This window comes from Malus sylvestris, chromosome 7 (genome assembly GCF_916048215.2).
Source record: "Malus sylvestris chromosome 7, drMalSylv7.2, whole genome shotgun sequence".
In the NCBI taxonomy this organism is placed as follows: Eukaryota; Viridiplantae; Streptophyta; class Magnoliopsida; order Rosales; family Rosaceae; genus Malus; species Malus sylvestris.
This window is the reverse complement of record NC_062266.1, coordinates 3,574,767-3,592,053: the sequence shown is the minus strand read 5'-3', so window position 1 is coordinate 3,592,053 and position 17,287 is coordinate 3,574,767. Positions and strand designations below refer to the sequence as shown.

Sequence of the window (17,287 nt, the reverse complement as noted above, 5' to 3'; positions counted from 1 at the left end):
AACCACAAGCTACAATCAATTCAAGAAATCCCATAACGAAAATGCAACTTTGATGCAACATAAACTAGTATAAAATTACTATTCCAACACTTTAATCAAAGCTGAATAAAAATAAAAGTCACCGACAATTCAGTAATTACATGAATTACATGAATACGAATTTTACTGTTTTTTACATGAACCTCACATTCATGTAATAAAAACAGCCCTATTAAAAAAAATCAAATTTAAATTTAAAAAATTGGCAACTACGGTTGTAGTGGTTGGGGCTGGGGATTTGGTGGGTATATTTGGGGGCGATGAGAAGTGGGGATGAACGAATGGGGAAAGGTGGGTAGGGGAGGGTAGGAGAGGGGAGGGAAAGGTGGGGGAGGTGGCTTGGGCTTCCATATTGTTTTTCTTTAAATTTTACGGTTAAAATGATTTTTAAATTTAGACATCCGTTGGAACCATGGCGCCACCGGTGGCGGTTCGGTGGTTCGCGGTTGTTTGGTACAGTGTGAAAGAACGTGGGAAGATGGACAAGAGAGAGAAGCATGGATCAGTTCGTGCACTGCTCTCTTTGTTAAAATTTTCTCCGGTCGATATTTCTTGAAAATAGACATATATTATTTATAATTTTTATCAAAAGCAACTAATATTAATGTCAATATTCGACATAATCATTGATATTTTCATAAATTTCCTATCAATTTTCACCGATACTAATATTTTAAATCTTAATAATACATCGTATTTTTAAATTTTATTTTTTATTTTTAAATAAATATTTAACAGTTAAAATACAACTATAAAGGGTACTCCGAATTACGATAAAAAATTACGCAAGCACACATAATCTTCATACCCAAAAACAAAACCAAAGAATAAAAAATACTCATAAGAGTCCAAATTTCCAATTTATCTCCCCAGCAGCGACAGTGCAGTGCTTCCGCCGCTCCACGGATCCAGGCGCCGCGTTTCCACCCTTCTCTCCTCTCCTCTCCTCTCCTGTGCTCTCTAACTGTAAGTTCTCGTCCTCCTCGTCCTCCTTCTTCTACTTCTTCAGATTTCAATACTCCACCGAACCGCTGACCTCACCACCCCCTACTTCTCTTCATCTAATTTCAATTTTATTTTTCTGAATCTAAATTTCGGGATTTAGGAATTAGGGTTTCAGTTAATTTTCTAAATTAATCGGATTAATGGATTCAATTGTTGTCTTATTTCTGTGCTGTGGCTTTGTGATTATCAAGTGGACCTTTTGTTTTCAATTGATCTTTGTATGATTTATTATTTTGAATGGACATTGTGTTGTTGTACTTGATTATATAGTTGAAGATGTAGAAATACACAGAGAGTTTTTGAATCTGGGTTGGGGCACTGTGAAATGCTTGGAAAATGTTGGATTTCTTCTGGATTTATGCGTTTCAGTTGACCTGGTTTCATTTTAACCTGCACAGCTCAGTTCAATCTAATGGATCCTATTAGCCCCTTATCAATTCCCCTTATTAAAACCCGCTCGTCATAGAATTTTTTTAGTGGCCAATGGGTTTTCTCACCAGTAGAAAATGTAGACCCAAATGGGAGAACGAAAGAACCCGGAAGAAAATTCTTTGGATTTTCAATTTAGAGCTTTTTAGGAGTTTTTAGACCAAACTAGGATTTGTCTTCAACTTCAGATTCGGGAAAGTTTCACTTTGGAATATGATCTGTCCTTCCAAATTCTTTTTTGTCAACGTCCTTCCGATCTTCTTCGGGTTCTTAAGATTCTGCATATCTGTTTTTTATTTTTTTTGTTTTGGTTTTTTAGGGGTTTGAGGATTTTGATTTTGGAACCTAAAGTTGGTTTTCTCAACATTTTTCTTGCTTTTTTCATTGATTAAGCACATTAAGTTTGTGTAGATATCTGACTCTGTATTGTTTCACTGTTAACAATTTTATTAGATATGTTTTATCTGCAACTAAATTGTATTGGGTCCAGAATTGCTTCAACTGTGAGACAGTTTAGCCTTCAATTTCCATGTTTGATTACCCTTTCTATTATTTAAGGAAATTCACGTTTTTATAGTAGAACTTGCTTGTAGATAAGAAAACAAGGAGTCTTAACCAAATAAAGAAAAAAACAAAGAGTCCAATCAGTTATTAAACATAGCATTACAATATATTAGAGTTGGGGATTAACATAGAATAAATGGCGGCAATACATAAGTAAACCAAAGCACTAAAGTATCTATATTGCCCATTTTGCTGGGGTTTGTGTCCTTGGCTGTAGACGAATACATTTCTCAGTGCAAAGGCTGTTGATTCATTGATGTTTTCTTTTTATACAAAAATTGGTCACCGAACAATAAAAGAATCCCTTTGGGTGTGAATCCGTGCATATATTAGGGAACTAGTAGAAGTGGCAGTTTCTATAAATTTGGGAAATGCCATAAAAAATGAAGAGAGCTCTGTTGAAATTTCGACTAACAAGTAGTCGATCGCCTAGCTTCACTTTCTTGGAACATGGAAGCCCTTGTACAGTAAATGTTTTTGGTTTTTTATGTATGCTATGTTGTTTGTTGCTGAGCTGCTGCTTTCTTCTTCTAACCCACTTTTTCCTCCTGCAGATTACATCAACATATCTAAGCATTGATTTGTGATACTATTGAAGTTGCTGCTTTCCTCTTCTGAACCACTTTTATAAGAAATGTGAGCTGTTAAAAGTCAGCTCACTTAAAGATAGCAGACATAATAGCTACAGTTGATAACATTGACAAAGTTGACTCTTTTAATGAAAATATGAAAAGCTTCTGAAGGCAATTTTGGCAATGTAAAGTACTTGTTAATGTCACAAAAGGTGAGGTATGGGGACGATGAAATTTCCAAAGCGTTATTTAGTCGTCATATTGACCTTCATCTGCACATCTGTTTGCTATATAGAACGTGTCGGGTTTTCAATTGCATACACTTTTGCTGCTGATGCTGTTGGGGTGAATCAAGCAAGTAAAGGCACAATTCTTTCTACATTCTATTATGGATATGCTTGTTCACAGGTGCCTGGAGGCTGGGCAGCCCAAAAAATTGGAGGAAGGAAGGTCCTTCTCCTTTCCTTTGTATTATGGTCAGCAACTTGTGCATTGGTACCTTTGGACCCCAATCGAGTCTTTGTCATGGTGGTTGCTCGGTTGCTTGTTGGTGTTGCACAAGGGTTTATATTCCCCTCAATTCACACAGTTTTAGCACAGTGGGTTCCACCGCATGAAAGATCCAGATCGGTTTCTCTTACGACTTCTGGTATGTACCTAGGTGCAGCTGCAGGAATGCTTTTTCTTCCAAGCCTTGTAAAGTATAGAGGTCCGCAGGCTGTCTTTCTTGTCGAGGCAGCACTAGGTGCCATGTGGTCTTTGCTTTGGTTCAAGTATGCCAGTGACCCACCTCGCTCAGAACATCCAAAAGCCACAGCTGCTGGTTTTGGAGAATCAGCGTTGCCAATCAACGGAAGTGAAAAGCTGAAACTAGAGAATGGAGGAAGTTCCATCAGAAGTGCGAAAATCCCATGGAAGAAAATTTTACTCAGTTTGCCAGTTTGGGCAATCGTGGTTAATAATTTCACATTCCACTACGCTTTATATGTGTTAATGAACTGGCTGCCGACATACTTTGAATTGGGGCTCCAGCTTAGCCTTCAGGAAATGGGTTCTTCTAAGATGTTGCCGTATCTCAACATGTTTATTTTCTCAAATATAGGTGGGGTGGTTGCTGATCACTTGGTCACAAAGAGAATCTTGTCTGTGACCAGAACGCGGAAGCTCTTGAACACCATAGGGTTCATAGTTGCTTCTCTTGCACTGATGGCAATTCCCATTTTCAGAACATCTGGTGGAGCTGTCCTCTGCTCTTCTGTGGCTCTGGGTTTCTTGGCGCTTGGGAGAGCTGGTTTCGCAGTGAATCACATGGATATTGCCCCGAGATATGCAGGCATTGTGATGGGAGTTTCTAACACTGCTGGTACGTTAGCTGGCATTATTGGAGTTGATCTGACCGGCAAACTTCTTGAAGCCGCTAGAAGTGTTGATTCGAGTCTTTCAAGTCCAGAGAGCTGGAGATTGGTGTTCTTCATCCCGGGTTTGCTCTGCATTTTTAGTTCGTTAGTATTTTTGCTGTTCTCAACTGGGGAGAGAATTTTTGACTGACGAGGTAGGGTTTTTTCCATGCATACCTCCTGCTCGTAGCTCATCGATAGATGTGCACGCGGATTCTTGATATATAATTGTTCGTAGTTCGGTGATCATTCCTGACAAGGTACTGTAGCATATGATTGTTGCCTTGGGACAGCGTATGAACTTAATTAAGAAAAAAGATTGGTAGCAAAGCGATAGCTGGTCATATTGGAGATAGATTACAATGAGTTCAACTGTTAAGCTCACTGATTGCTTCCACCATATAATTTATTTCGTGTGTATGAAGGAAGGTTAGGTGAAATTAATAACCCATATACAAGATGAAGTGGTCAGTCTACTCTGGGGTAGAGTACATGTCTTCAAATTTTTACGTTCTCTCTGTTTTTTCAATGTATTTGTTCAATTTGATTTCATCTCCATACCACTACCATGTTTCATTCGGTTAATGGAAATGTTGCTTCTTTGTGGAATGTCCACGTTTCATTTTGGTGTTGCTATTGGCACTCCAAATATGTCATCATGCACATTTTTATAAATTTGGAGTGTAGGATGACTTTTTGAAGTGCCGGGTGGTGTTTTAATTCCAAAATCAATTAGCAATAGGGTGAGAGGCTCATCATCATAAGTTCGAGTATTTTACATTCTCCAACTAAAGTGAGATGTTCTTTTGCATCTTCTACATAGACCCCCACCGTTAGGTACGTGAAATAGTCTTTAGTTACATCTTAATAAATTCTACGCAACATTCAATGCTACATGTGTTTTAACTGTTAGATTTGATTTTCACAACTGTTAGATCTTTCATTATTAATCTCACATTCATTTTTGGTATTACTTAGTGCTACGTTGAAGATCAATGGTATCAGAAATTGCTAAGGAAGCTACTATATATATTTATTGGTTTGAATAAATTTTGAGGATGATCGTATTTGCGGAATCAAAATTCAATGTACAACCACACCACAATACAAACAATATTTGACCCGAATCATAAACTGAAAATAGTGCTTTCATTAGAAGCACTTTGGAAAGTTTAAGAAGCATGAAATTTTTATTAAAAAATCCAATGATGCTTTCTAAAGAAGCATCTAACAACCTTTCCTACTCAAGGCAGTCAAAAAAGTGTTCAGTTGTTAGAAAACACTTTTAGCTCTTCTTATATCACTCCCCACCAAGTCCAAAGCTCTAATAAAAGCAGTTTTAGAAAATGCTTATGAACAAAAAAATGACTCCTACAAAAGCAATCTCAAACGAACACATAAAGACCAAACCCAGGGCACTTCGCAATAGTTTGAAAGTTGAACTGGGAGCATATATCAAGAGATGAAGATACATGAAAATTTCATAAGCTGTTAAGAAATAACTATGACAAAGCTCATCCCAATATATCAGGACCACTCTTCTCAATTCTTTCTGCTCGGAGGCAGCTGTGCCAGTTTCTCAAGACCGCTGCCCCTTCAGATTCGTAGAGAGCGAAATCTCCCCATGTAGGAATGCATACAGAAACCTGGGCAGCCGACTTGTATAGTTGTATGTACACATATTTTCTCGCACATGTATACCCCTTCCTATGTATTTACGAAAAAGAAAAGGAATTTAATGTCTTCTGGGCTAAAAAAGTTTAATTCACCTCCGGACCGAGCTCCATGTTCTCTCGATTGCATTCAGGAGCTTGGGAAACCTGCCCCTTTTTGCCATTGCTATCAGGAGTCTGGGAAACCTGCGCATTTTTGTTATTGCTTTCCGAAGAAGTTGGGAAAGCTACAAGTTTTTGGACTGCCTTCACTCCCTCTTGCCCTGTTTTTCCCTGCAAGCCAAGCAAACAGTTGATGCATCATCAACCAGTTCATAAAAAAATGGGATTGGCAGTAGGCCTAGCATTTTTAACCCAACCCGTTAACCCGACCCAACTCGACCCATTAAAATTAGTATTCGGGTGGGTGGTTAACAGATCGGATGGTTAACGGGTCAACCCGTTAATCACCCGTTATTTAACGGGTCAGTTTGGGTGAACCCGCGAAACCCATTAACCATCCGTTAACACCCGTTAGTAAGGATTTTTGTGTAATTTCAATAGATTTCAAAACCCTCAGGTTCCTACTAGGTCTCTCGTTGGTAGCTTGTCGCTGCCTCCCTTGCACGCCGTTCGTTGCTCTCTGAGACTGAGAGTTGCTCGTCGCTACCTTGCTCGCGCGCCGTTCGTTGCTCTCTGAGATTGAGAGATCGCACGCCGTTCGCTGCCTCATCTTCTTCCCTCAAAAATCTTACTGAACTCCACCACTCTCTCTCTAGTAAGCTTCAATTCCCTTCCACCTTTTCTTTCATTTCGATTACTTTTTGTTTCTGCATATTAGATTCATCTATTTTTTCTCAGATTAGATTCGATTTTAGGTGGACTCTGCAGATTAGATTCGACCATTTTCAGGGTTTTTTTTTTGTTGTGTTTTGGATATTGGGTTTTGCTTTTTGTTCATGGGTTTTGTGTAAAATTTGTTCATTTGTATATTCTCCAATTAAAATTTCCATTTTTGGGTAAATTGGAGCTGTTAATTCACCCCCATTAAGTTAAAAGTATTGAGTTTGGTTTGTTTTGGTTGGTTTTTGGATTGGAATTGGGTTGTTGGAGTATTATCACTCTGGCTACCGGTCAGTCTAACCAATCTGAAATTGGAACGTCATGCCCTGAGCAGAGATTATTTCCTCATCCAGTTCCCGTGAAAGGCATAAGGTTTAACAATTTAGAACCATTGCTACTAGCAATTTGCTAGATTGAAATGATTGCCAACTTTTGTGTAACTCGTCATTACATATGAAAGCAGGGGGAAACTACATTAGACTTGAATGTTCCAATGTAATCCCCTCACAAGTTCGCTAATTCTTGTTAACCCTTTTAGAGTTAAGTTTAGGTGTCTCGTTTCGTTTTTTTTGTATGTATACTGTATAATGTGTAGGGATCTGTCTATAAGAGCTCTGTTGGTTTCTATAGGTTTCGTTTTTCTTCTGCATTGCGTCTTTGCTTCCTTAAGATTTAGAGTTAGTGTCCGTATAAATAGTCTAACATTGATTAGTCTCTTTGTTCCGTAGTTCAGCATTGTCCCAATAGCTTCTTAGGTAATCTTCTTTCATTAAACTCTCTGCTTTTGCTGTTATAGCCTTCTTTGCCTTCACATTGTTTGAATCCTGTTTAGATTGAAATGTGATCAATCTACTAACAGCATATGAATCCTGGTCAAACTTCCGAGAAGGCTCTTCCCTTCAGTATATATATAGTAGTTAGTTTTAGTTTGTTGCATTTGATTCTTCGGGTTATTATCCCGGTTTCAAGATGTTTTTAGTTCTAAATTTTGGAAGATTTTGGTTCAAACATGGTATTGGATTGCAGATATAGCAGTAACTTAGCAAGTATATGGATTATAGAGTGTAGTCCCCAGAAATAAAGATTTCACAGACAAACCATATATCAAAGCATAAATAAGTTTGGAGACAACAGCGGCTAAGTTCCCTTATTTAGCAGTCTTGTTATAGTTCTTGCCGTGGGGATTAAAGCTCTACAATATACTTCAGGTCATTTCAACCCAAGATCCCGAGTTTCAATGGAACATAACAATATCCAACTGTATTTGTTTTGCTCTATGAAATTTAACAAATACGTGTGAGTTGTAACACGGCTCATGATTCATGATTGCCTAACTGACCTACTTTCCTCCCCAGCCTAAGTAAACTTTCTTCTGATTTGTTATGTAATTTTGGGTCTGAATTATGATTTGGTTTGTTTTTTAACTTGTTCTTTTAAAGACAATGCTCCAGTTATAACAGATGGTGCTAATTAGAATGCTGAAGAAATTGTTGTGTTCTTTATTATTGCAGGTGGAAGCTAATTAGAATGCTGCTAACTTTGGCTTGGGAGGATCAACCAAGCAATTATATAGGTGATGAGTGAAGTGTAGTTGGAAAATGATTGCCACACGTACATTGTCTGGGTGAGGAAGGGCTACAAGAAATTGAAGCATGTATCTGTCTTAATAGGGCATTAGACATTACCTATAGTAGAACTTGTACTTGTGCTCTTTTTACTGCACTAAAGAGCGCTGTTTTAAATTAATCGAGCAAAAGCACTTTCCCATTATAATAGCATTATGTTATAATGGCTACATGAGCAACTTGAGGTGAGGGCATGCGCTGTTATTATAATGGCTACATTTATCATCTTATAGTAAATGTTTTCAATAATTGTTGAGGCCTCCAGAAGCACTTTTAATTGTAATCTGCCATTCCATGTTGGCTCATGAATTGCATTGCATCCTCTGCTGCATTTTTGCATTGATTTGGATGAAATGTGTAAAAAAACACAAAAAAACCAAAAAAAAAAAAAAAAAAAACAGTAACGGGTGAAACGGGTGACCCGTTAACTTAACGGGTTGGGTTTGGATGACCCGTTAGCTTAACGGGTTGGGTTTGGATGACCCGTTAGCTTAACGGGTCGGGTTAAACCCGACCTAAACCCAATAAACCCGACCCATTTACAGGCCTAATTGGCAGGGAGGGGAACTGTCGATATCAGAACATTATTATTAACAATGTAAAACAAGTATGTCTGCGTACTTTAGAGCCGGAGAAGAGCAGTATTTGTCTATTGGCTCTTTAGCACTGCAGACGGACCGTTGTTCACCAGATGGAGTTCCATCCCAGGTTCCCAAATCTGTAAAATACTTGGAAAAAAATTATTACATCGAAATAACTCAAAAACTGGAAATCAACTCATTGTGTTTAGAACAGTTGAAACTAACCTTGAAGGAATATATCTTCACCAAAATTGCCTTTCAGTTTCCAAAAGCAATGTCCATCAGCATCGACAAGATAAGGCTGTATTCTAACAGCCTCACATATTCCATCGCCTATAAAATAAGTCAAAACAATTTTGGCACAAGAATGTTTAACCAGATTTTCATGAAGAACCAAAACATGGAAAGCATTTCAACCAAATGGAAAAACATCGCAAGTGTTAAGTATTAACAATAGTTTTAACATCAATTACAGAAAGCGAAAAGGGTAATTGAAGGGATAAAGATGTTAGAAATGGGAACTTACTTTCCGGTATCATGGCCATAGCATCGACCACCTCCGTGTGAGCTTGAGCAGCCTTACGTCAGAGTAATGAAACAATGGAGTCCGACTCTGAAATTGGGACAGCACTGCCATTATCTGCAGTGGTTCTCTTAGCCATCTCCTCCAGCGACTTTGCTTGGAGATCTCTCTCCTGCACATGTATGATTGATTTAGTTAAAAACAGAACTCCATGTTGGCTCCGAAAGATGCTTGCCTCAAAGATTTCCTTCTTGTCATATGACCTTATTCTTTGCTAGAGAAAACCTTTTACGTTGGACAACTCTTTTATTTTGGTCCTCAATCCATCCCCTCAGCGTCCTGGACAAGGGACTGAAAACAACTCATCACTCGTAACGGAGTACGCAGACAACTACAAAGTTATAATCTGCATACTATGTATCTTCTACTTACTTTGCATTAAGAGCCCCATCACAGAGGAAATTCAAAAGCCTAAGATTTTGGGAGAAGATTAAGGCATCATATCCATCCCTGCCTCCACTAAAACACTCAGAAGGCAACTCCTTCATAACGGGGTCAACCATAGAGACCCTGGATGCGGAGATCAGGTTCTCCAAATCTTGGAACCATGAGCAGTTGGTGCTTGTTTGCTATAGAGATCTAAGAGAAAATAAAGTTGGCGTAAACCATATGAATTATTTTCACCATTGCCGGTCCCAAGCCCGGATAAAGGAGGAGGGGGAGGGCGTCAGGTAGTCGACAGCCGGCACTCCATAATTACGTCGAATCCTTATGAAAATTACAGCTTACTAAAGTACTTTATGCATAACTATAATACATTAGGCAGAGTTCTTACTCCTGTATGAAGAAGAGCATATAGCTATGAAATCGAACAATGGAGTACTGTCCAGGCCATCCACTTCCTCGACGAGATAGTTCTCGAAGAACGGATTCAGCTTGGGACTTTTCAATTTAAAAACACTAGAGTTAAAAGAAACAAGAAAAGAAAAAAAAAGAGATTTCAAGTGAATTGGAAGTTCAGGAATGTTTTTAGCACAGAAAAGCGGTGCACAAAATCAATTAAAACAAGATTAGAGAAACATTTAATCAAATATATAATAGAACAAAAGTAAGAATTACCTCGCTAAATGTTTCACAGAACTTCAAAAACTGGAGAGCATTTTCTATATCCACAGCAGCTAATGGTACCCTGAGGTAGGGGCAGCTCAATATCTATCTCTCTGCTCTCAACGTGGCATTCCTTGACCCTGCGACACCCTCTTGCAGCCTTGCCCTTGACCTTGACATCATTCTCATTCACAGCAGCACCACCATCTCTGATGCATTACAAGTTTCCATCAACTCGTCCTGCTTTGCTACATCCGAGTACTTCACATCTTCGCTCTGATCAAGGGCGTTCTCCTTCTCTCGTTTGCTACGTGAACCAACACACATTGCCTGCAAAAACTCAAGACCATAAGCCCTCTTAAACAGAACTAAAACCAACCAACAACAATATCAATATGAATTCACAAAGAAAAAACTAAAATCAACAGCACCACCATCTCTGCTGCCAAAATCAACCTCTTGAGTCTCAATCCTCGACTTTAAGATGCTTTCTGACTTCCTTGGCATTGTCATTCTTATTTCTCTTAGCAGCAGTACCATCTCTGCTGCCATTACAAATTTCCATCAACTCCTCCTGCTTTGTTTTCTTAGTTTCCTGCTCATCAGATTTTGGAGATGCATCCAAGTTCATATCATTGCTTCCATCAAGAGATTTCTTCTTCCCTTGTTTTCTTGGTGAACCAACACTGGTTCACACTGGTTTCCAATTAAAAAATGGAATTCAATTTTTGTTATCTCAGTGTTCAACATAAGAAATATCGTTCCTGTAAAATGTGTAGTGCAGCAACCACCCACCTGCTCTTGTAACATAATGTACTAACTTCCATCAAGCGCAAGCATGAGGGCAGCGCTCCAAAGAAACTTGCTCTCATTTTTGTTTTGTGGTCATCGTCACCCGTTCTCACTTCAACAGCTGTGTATGTACCAAAACAGATCTGCAACCACACAAAGATGGCAGCAACATGAAGGGAGGATGAAAAGGCATTTTTGCTTGTATTGAAAATAAAGCAGCATATGAGAAAAACATCATTCCAGGGGTTACCTATCCGATTGAAGGAGAATCATATTCATGTCACACTGCAGGAGAACCATTCACAGACAACTAATTGATGGATGCAATGGACTTAGGTAATTCAATCTTTACAGCACAGTTTGCTATCTGCATCAGCAAAGCCGACAAACATGTTAGTGACATAATTTTGCCCTGAAAGCATAGTTGAATTTCACTGTTAACATTTGACTAATACATAAGCTTAAATGATGCCTTCACATTTTCCCCTACTTCATCATTGCAATCAAACTCTGAAAGCGGGAACAAAATTTACACATGATTTGACAAGGAAAGATAGCAATGTGAAAGTTTTAGTCAATCCAGTTTATTCCTTGAAAGTTCAAGTTTGACAATCGGGATCTTTTCGTTATCTTGAGATGGATAGGCATTCCACCACAATCAAATCACATAAGTACGAGAAAGAAATAAAAACATCATCCAGGGTTACCTCATCGCCCATGTGGGAGAATCATATTCATGACAGATAAGCCAGAGCACGATTCGACGACTAGTAATTAATGTAAGCTAACACAAGTTGCCCTCGGATGATATTATCTTGAAATTTCACGATACATGGTTTACAGGGGAGAACAAACACGGAAGGGAGATGGAAGAGTAGCGTAGTTGAATTAAACAATTAATAACTGATTGATTGATTGATTAAAACAGTATAAATGACAGCAAATAATTGAAGAGAAACTTTTTACAGAGTCTGAATCTTGGCTATGGAATGAAAATGGTGCTATGTGCGTACCTCACTTTGACTTGAGATCTCAAATGATGACTTGGTCGTCTATCTTGATGCAAGGAATGCGAGCTATCTTCATCCACTCTTCTCCCGTCTTCTCCTGACACCTCTTCTCCAGAGAAGAACACTTTTCGATGCTCAGGAAAGAAAGCGATGCCGGAAGACCCTCTTTTGGCAGGAATTCGAGACTATCACAGTTGCTAATTTCGAGCACTTGAAGCCAAGTGAGGTGTTGAAGTCCCTTTCCCTCCAAAGATTTCAGACTTCTCATTCCGTGGATATAGAGAGTGTGAAGAGTGGTAGGGAGCAGCTGTTCCTTGAGCAACGTCTCCAACACATTCTCGCTTCCCCAGATCCGAATTGTTCGAAGGGAGACAATTCGTTGCAAACCCCAGTACTCCACTGAAGGCTTCAGTTTCTCACAATGTAAGATATGAAATGTTTGTAGGTTGGGAGGCAAACCCCCTTCTGCAAATGACTCAACATTTCGAAGATCTATATTCAAAAATCGAAGGGCTGTGAGGGTGTGTATTCGGTCGGGCAATAACTTCAAATTCTCGCATCCCCAGACTCTAAATTCAGCCAGGTTGGGAGTGGGCAATCCCCCGTGGGGAAAAGAGACCAGATTTGGACAGTAGTCGATACGGAGCTCCTTGAGATGAGTGAGATTTTCAACTTCAGCTCCTCCTCCAATCGAAAGGGATTCTAGATTTTCATTGGCCATTATATTAAGAACTGAAAGTTTGGGGAAAACGCCCAGCGGGAAGGACCTCAGTGAATCACAGCTTTCGCACAATTCCAAATGTCGAAGGGACGTCAATTTGGTCATCATCTCATGAGATAGGAATTCTAATCTCCTGCAATTGCATATTTTAAGTAATGTCAACGAAGTGGGTAGACCATTTTTAGGGAACGACAACAGTGATTCGCAGTTAACGAGACTCAAGCTTTGAAGACAATTGCTGAAGTGCGGCCGCAAGCATTCTTTGGGACTAAAAAATTGAATGGCAAGTTTGGTAAGCGAAGAAAGCGACTCCGTCTCCGGTAACGACGAGAGACCAGGGCATCGAACTATCCGCAGTTCTTCAAGAGACTGTCGCAAGGACTCCATGTTAACGATGAGAGACCACGGTATTCTGGTAGCCCCTTCATGTAGAACCCCGCAGTTGGACACGGAAAGTTTTCTCAAGCAAGGAAGATGATCGGGCAAGTTTCCCCTCAGCTTCGGACATTTCTCTAAAGTCAGCTCCTCAAGACGAGGAAAGTCTAGAGATTGACCTCTGCCTGGACAAGGTAGCCATTCCTCCCACTCCGGCATCTCTTTGAACTCTAGCTTCTTGAGAGATTGAAATGGCTGACTTAAAGAAGCTCCATTACCCCTGTAGAACTCAACACCAATACTCGTGACAGATTTCATCCTTTCTATATAGAGCTCTTTGAGAGCCGGTAACCGCCCAACTGGTGGCAACAACAAACAAGTACTACAATCAGTGAGACGCATGACTTGTATGTTGGAGAAGGAAGTGTCTCCCAACCAATATGGAAAGCTGGTTCCACCATAAAATCTGATGGTCAGCTTTGCCAGATTTACGGAAGGTTGTAGGCTTTCCAGTACATATCTCTCTTTCATGGAATCATATGCATCCTCAGGACCCCATGCCAACTCTACTTCGCTGAGATGTTTCTTATCCTTCAAATTGGCCCCCGAGGCATCCATAGGATTGACTACATTTTGCAAATTCAAGATTGATAATTTTCCTCGAAGGTGCGACAATTGCCCCAGTTCTCCCATGCCACCTGACCCAATAGATTTCCCCAACACAAAATTTGTCAATGTTCTCAAACTTTTTAGTCTACCCATTTGCACCGGCATCTCTTTTACACGAGTTCCACCAATATCAAGATGACGCAAATTTATCAATTTTCTCATGTCTGCAGGCAAATCAACAAGTGAGGAACAACCGAACAACAATAGAGTTTGCAAATTGTAGAGAGTACACACCGTATCTGGTAACCTTATAATTGCAGTGTTAGAGAGATCAATGTAGCGCAAGTGCAAGTGTTTACCAATGCTATCAGGTATTTGAGTGATATTTTTATATCTTGCCAATGACAACACCCGTAAACATTTTGGCTCTGGTAACAAATCCTCTAGGACCTTTTTGCTTACATAGCTTGGATCCCAATCATAGTATGGTCTTAAGGACATGGGAAATAAGGTGCGCAAACACTTAATTTCATCCAATTGCTTAAATTTTGCAGCGGTGTCAAATCTTCCGCTCATATATGATAAATGTCGAACTCGTTTAGGAACTTCATGTGGCTGTCCCTCATCCAACCTAAAACAAAATTCTCCAGACACGGACATAGCCAAGTCGTTAATGAGATCATGCATTGTGAAACTTGATTTCCCAATTAATGATCTTTGAAGTAGTGATCTCGACAATAGTTCATCAAAGTATCTCTTGCCGACCTCTCAACTTGTGGAATTAAACCCAGTGCCATCCAAAGTTGAATTATATTTTCCCTTTCAAATTCATAGTCCTTTGGGAAAATTGAGAAATAAGCAAAGCATTGTTTCAAATAAGTAGGGAGATAATGGTAACTCAATCTTAATGATGGAAGAACACCTTTATCATGCAATATCTCCCAAAGATTGTTGTTCAATATGTGACTCCATTCCTCGTAATCCACATTACAACCTAAGAGACCCCCAAGCGCTTTTGCAGCTAAAGGAAGACCATTGCACTTGCATGCAATTTGCTTACCAATTTCTTCCAAGTCTGGATGCGCACTAGAATCTTCATTTCTAAATGCATGTTTTGTGAGTAACAACCAACAATCTTCATCCGACAAATGTTTCAAGTAGTGAATAGGCATGGTGTGCACCAGGGATGCAACACTTTCGTTTCTCGTTGTTACAATGACCTTACTTCCCCTCGCCCCATAAGTAAAAGGAGCCCGCACAAGATCCCAATCACTATAGTTGTCATTCCAAAGGTCGTCCAACACAAGTAAGAACTTTTTCCCCCTCACTTGTTCCCTTAGTTCAACTTGAAGCAAGCTATCTTGAAGACTGCAAGGTTTTGAGCTAATTGATTCAATAAGGGCTTTTGTTACCCTCATAGCATCAAAATCTTCGGAAACACATGCCCAAGCAGTAACATCAAAATGCTCTTTTATTTTTTCATCGTTGTAAAGGACCTGAGCAAGGGTTGTCTTACCAACCCCGCCCATTCCCACTATGGGGATTATTGATACGTGGCTGCTACTTGCATAATCAGATAGCAACATTGTTTTCAACTTGTCTTTATCTCCGTCCCTACCATAAGGACAAAATTCATGCTCAACCAAGAATGTTGTGGGAGCTCTTTGAGAAAATTTCCCCTTTCCCTTAACACCTCCTATAAGACCAAGGAGCTTAATTTGTTTTGCGAGGTGTTCTAACCTTTGGAATAACTCTTGTATCCTACCATTCATGCCTTGATAAAAAGGATTAAGAGAGGTAGATAGGAAGTTCCACACCTGGGTTTTCTTAGTTTGATATTCAGCTTCCACCTTGGAGCGCAAAGCTTCAGCATCGATCTCATCAAGTAGATCCTCCGCATCCAAGATAGCATGTTTGAGCTCGTCGAGCCAGCTTCCCACATCAGGGATGGCAATCTGCTTCTCCTCTGCATCATTGAGCACTGCATGAAGGGTCAACAATGTCAACTTCAGCTTCTCCATGAGCGAACGATCAAGCTTTTTCCCCCGAAACAGATCCAAGAACTCGCCGGAACCAATCTTATCGCACATCACCTGGATGGAAGCAGAGAGAAAAGCCTCCCCAATCAAAGCTCCTGCCATTTTTTTCTTTCTTTCTGGAAACTAGTAATCTGAGAGGATAGTTTTGTGATGGAAACTGAAGCTTAAACTCTAATGAACTTCACTTTTGTGAGCAGGACGACTAGATTTTGTCTTGGTCAATAATTCAGCGGACAACACACGCAGAATCATTATGAGAAATTGGTGGTCGTGCTTTGTTTTTTAGTGGAAAAGTAGAGGTTAAATTATTGCCTCGGTGGGATGAGGAACATTTTTTCTTTCTACTTTAGATAAAGTTATAATCGTACCGCCGGTGCAATAGACGATCGTCCTGTTTTCAAATAATACAATATACGTTTAATTGATATTTGTCACGTGGTGTCACCGATTTATAAGTTATAAGAGAATTTTTCTTATTCGGAAATTGGTGCATGATACCGTTTAACTAAAAACTGAAATTCAAATAGTTACCAAGCGACCCTAAGTTTCTCTCCTAACCGACTAGTTAGGATCTAACATAAAATCTATTATTACAAAACCACAAATAAAGTAACATTTTGTTACTCAATCAAAATAGAAATAGCATGTTATATACATGAATTTACATTTACAAAAGAGTACATGTTAAAGTATTACAAGCAGATAATAGAGTCTTACGAACTCCGTTGTCGTACATTTTACCGGTTTGTCATATTTTAGTTCCAAAATTAAGAAAATTGGTTATTTTTGTCTATTTCTTTTTATTTTATTCTATTGTTGTCACCAATAACGTACATGAAGCATTACCATGGCTCAGAGTTGTTACCAAGAATATTTCAAACATATGACGCATTGCTCCAACCATCCTCCATCAAAATTATGTTAAGGCCTATCAACAATTTTTCCACAACATCTTCCAACAACAAAAATAACTCTCCACTCAATATGCAACCTCTACTTGGCGTCTTTGACAAAATATTCTCAAGTTAATATCTTATCGACACAATATTGATTATTGACACAATATTAAAGGCATTTTCGTTAAAGATGACTAATAGAAATTGCATTTTGAGAGCATAGATCGTTGGTGTATTTGTGAAAAGTCTAGTAAGCCCAATTTTCCTTTAATGAATTGGGGATGGCAATAGAATCACCTTTTTCCGCAATAGAATCACCAAAGAGCGATTGCTTTCGCTACTTTGGATCTATCTTGCAAAAGAATGGAGAATTAGATGGAGATTTCAACCATAGAATACAAGCTGGATGGATGAAGTGGAATAGTGCATCCGGCGTATTGTGTGACCGTCGTATGCCACTGAAGCTCAAGGGAAAATTTTATAGGACGACAATAAGGTCGGCGATGTT

General features: G+C 39.2%; 2 protein-coding genes and 1 pseudogene across 2 annotated transcripts; 1 reads left to right on the top strand and 2 right to left on the bottom strand.

The window, feature by feature from the left end:
* The first annotated feature begins 844 nt into the window (after window positions 1–844).
* On the top strand, window positions 845–4,615 carry LOC126629775 (probable anion transporter 5). Its single transcript, XM_050299895.1, has 2 exons — window positions 845–1,005; window positions 2,592–4,615. Exon 2 carries the CDS (start codon window positions 2,829–2,831, stop codon window positions 4,155–4,157), a length of 1,329 nt encoding a protein of 442 aa, XP_050155852.1. The 5' UTR covers window positions 845–1,005; window positions 2,592–2,828; the 3' UTR covers window positions 4,158–4,615.
* A 4,074-nt stretch (window positions 4,616–8,689) lies between these two features.
* Window positions 8,690–17,287, bottom strand: part of LOC126629777 (putative disease resistance RPP13-like protein 1) — a 22,290-nt pseudogene continuing 13,692 nt past the window's right edge.
* Window positions 9,292–11,209, bottom strand: LOC126628987 (uncharacterized). Its single transcript, XM_050298871.1, has 7 exons — window positions 11,133–11,209; window positions 10,875–11,023; window positions 10,531–10,705; window positions 10,350–10,419; window positions 9,663–9,859; window positions 9,494–9,569; window positions 9,292–9,402 (listed from the first exon to the last, which is right to left on the bottom strand). Exons 1-7 carry the CDS (start codon window positions 11,207–11,209, stop codon window positions 9,292–9,294), a joined length of 855 nt encoding a protein of 284 aa, XP_050154828.1.

Bases quoted from the DNA above. Each gene is read 5' to 3' on its own strand.
- LOC126629775 (XM_050299895.1), top strand. From the start codon at position 2,829: ATGGGGACGATGAAATTTCCAAAGCGTTATTTAGTCGTCATATTGACC.
- LOC126628987 (XM_050298871.1), bottom strand. From the start codon at position 11,209: ATGAGAGCAAGTTTCTTTGGAGCGCTGCCCTCATGCTTGCGCTTGATG. The intron at 9,570-9,662 runs GTAAGTAGAAGA...TCCCTTGTCCAG, and splicing joins GATGGGGCTCTTAATGCAAA to GACGCTGAGGGGATGGATTG. The intron at 9,403-9,493 runs GTCATATGACAA...ATACATGTGCAG, and splicing joins TTTCTCTAGCAAAGAATAAG to GAGAGAGATCTCCAAGCAAA.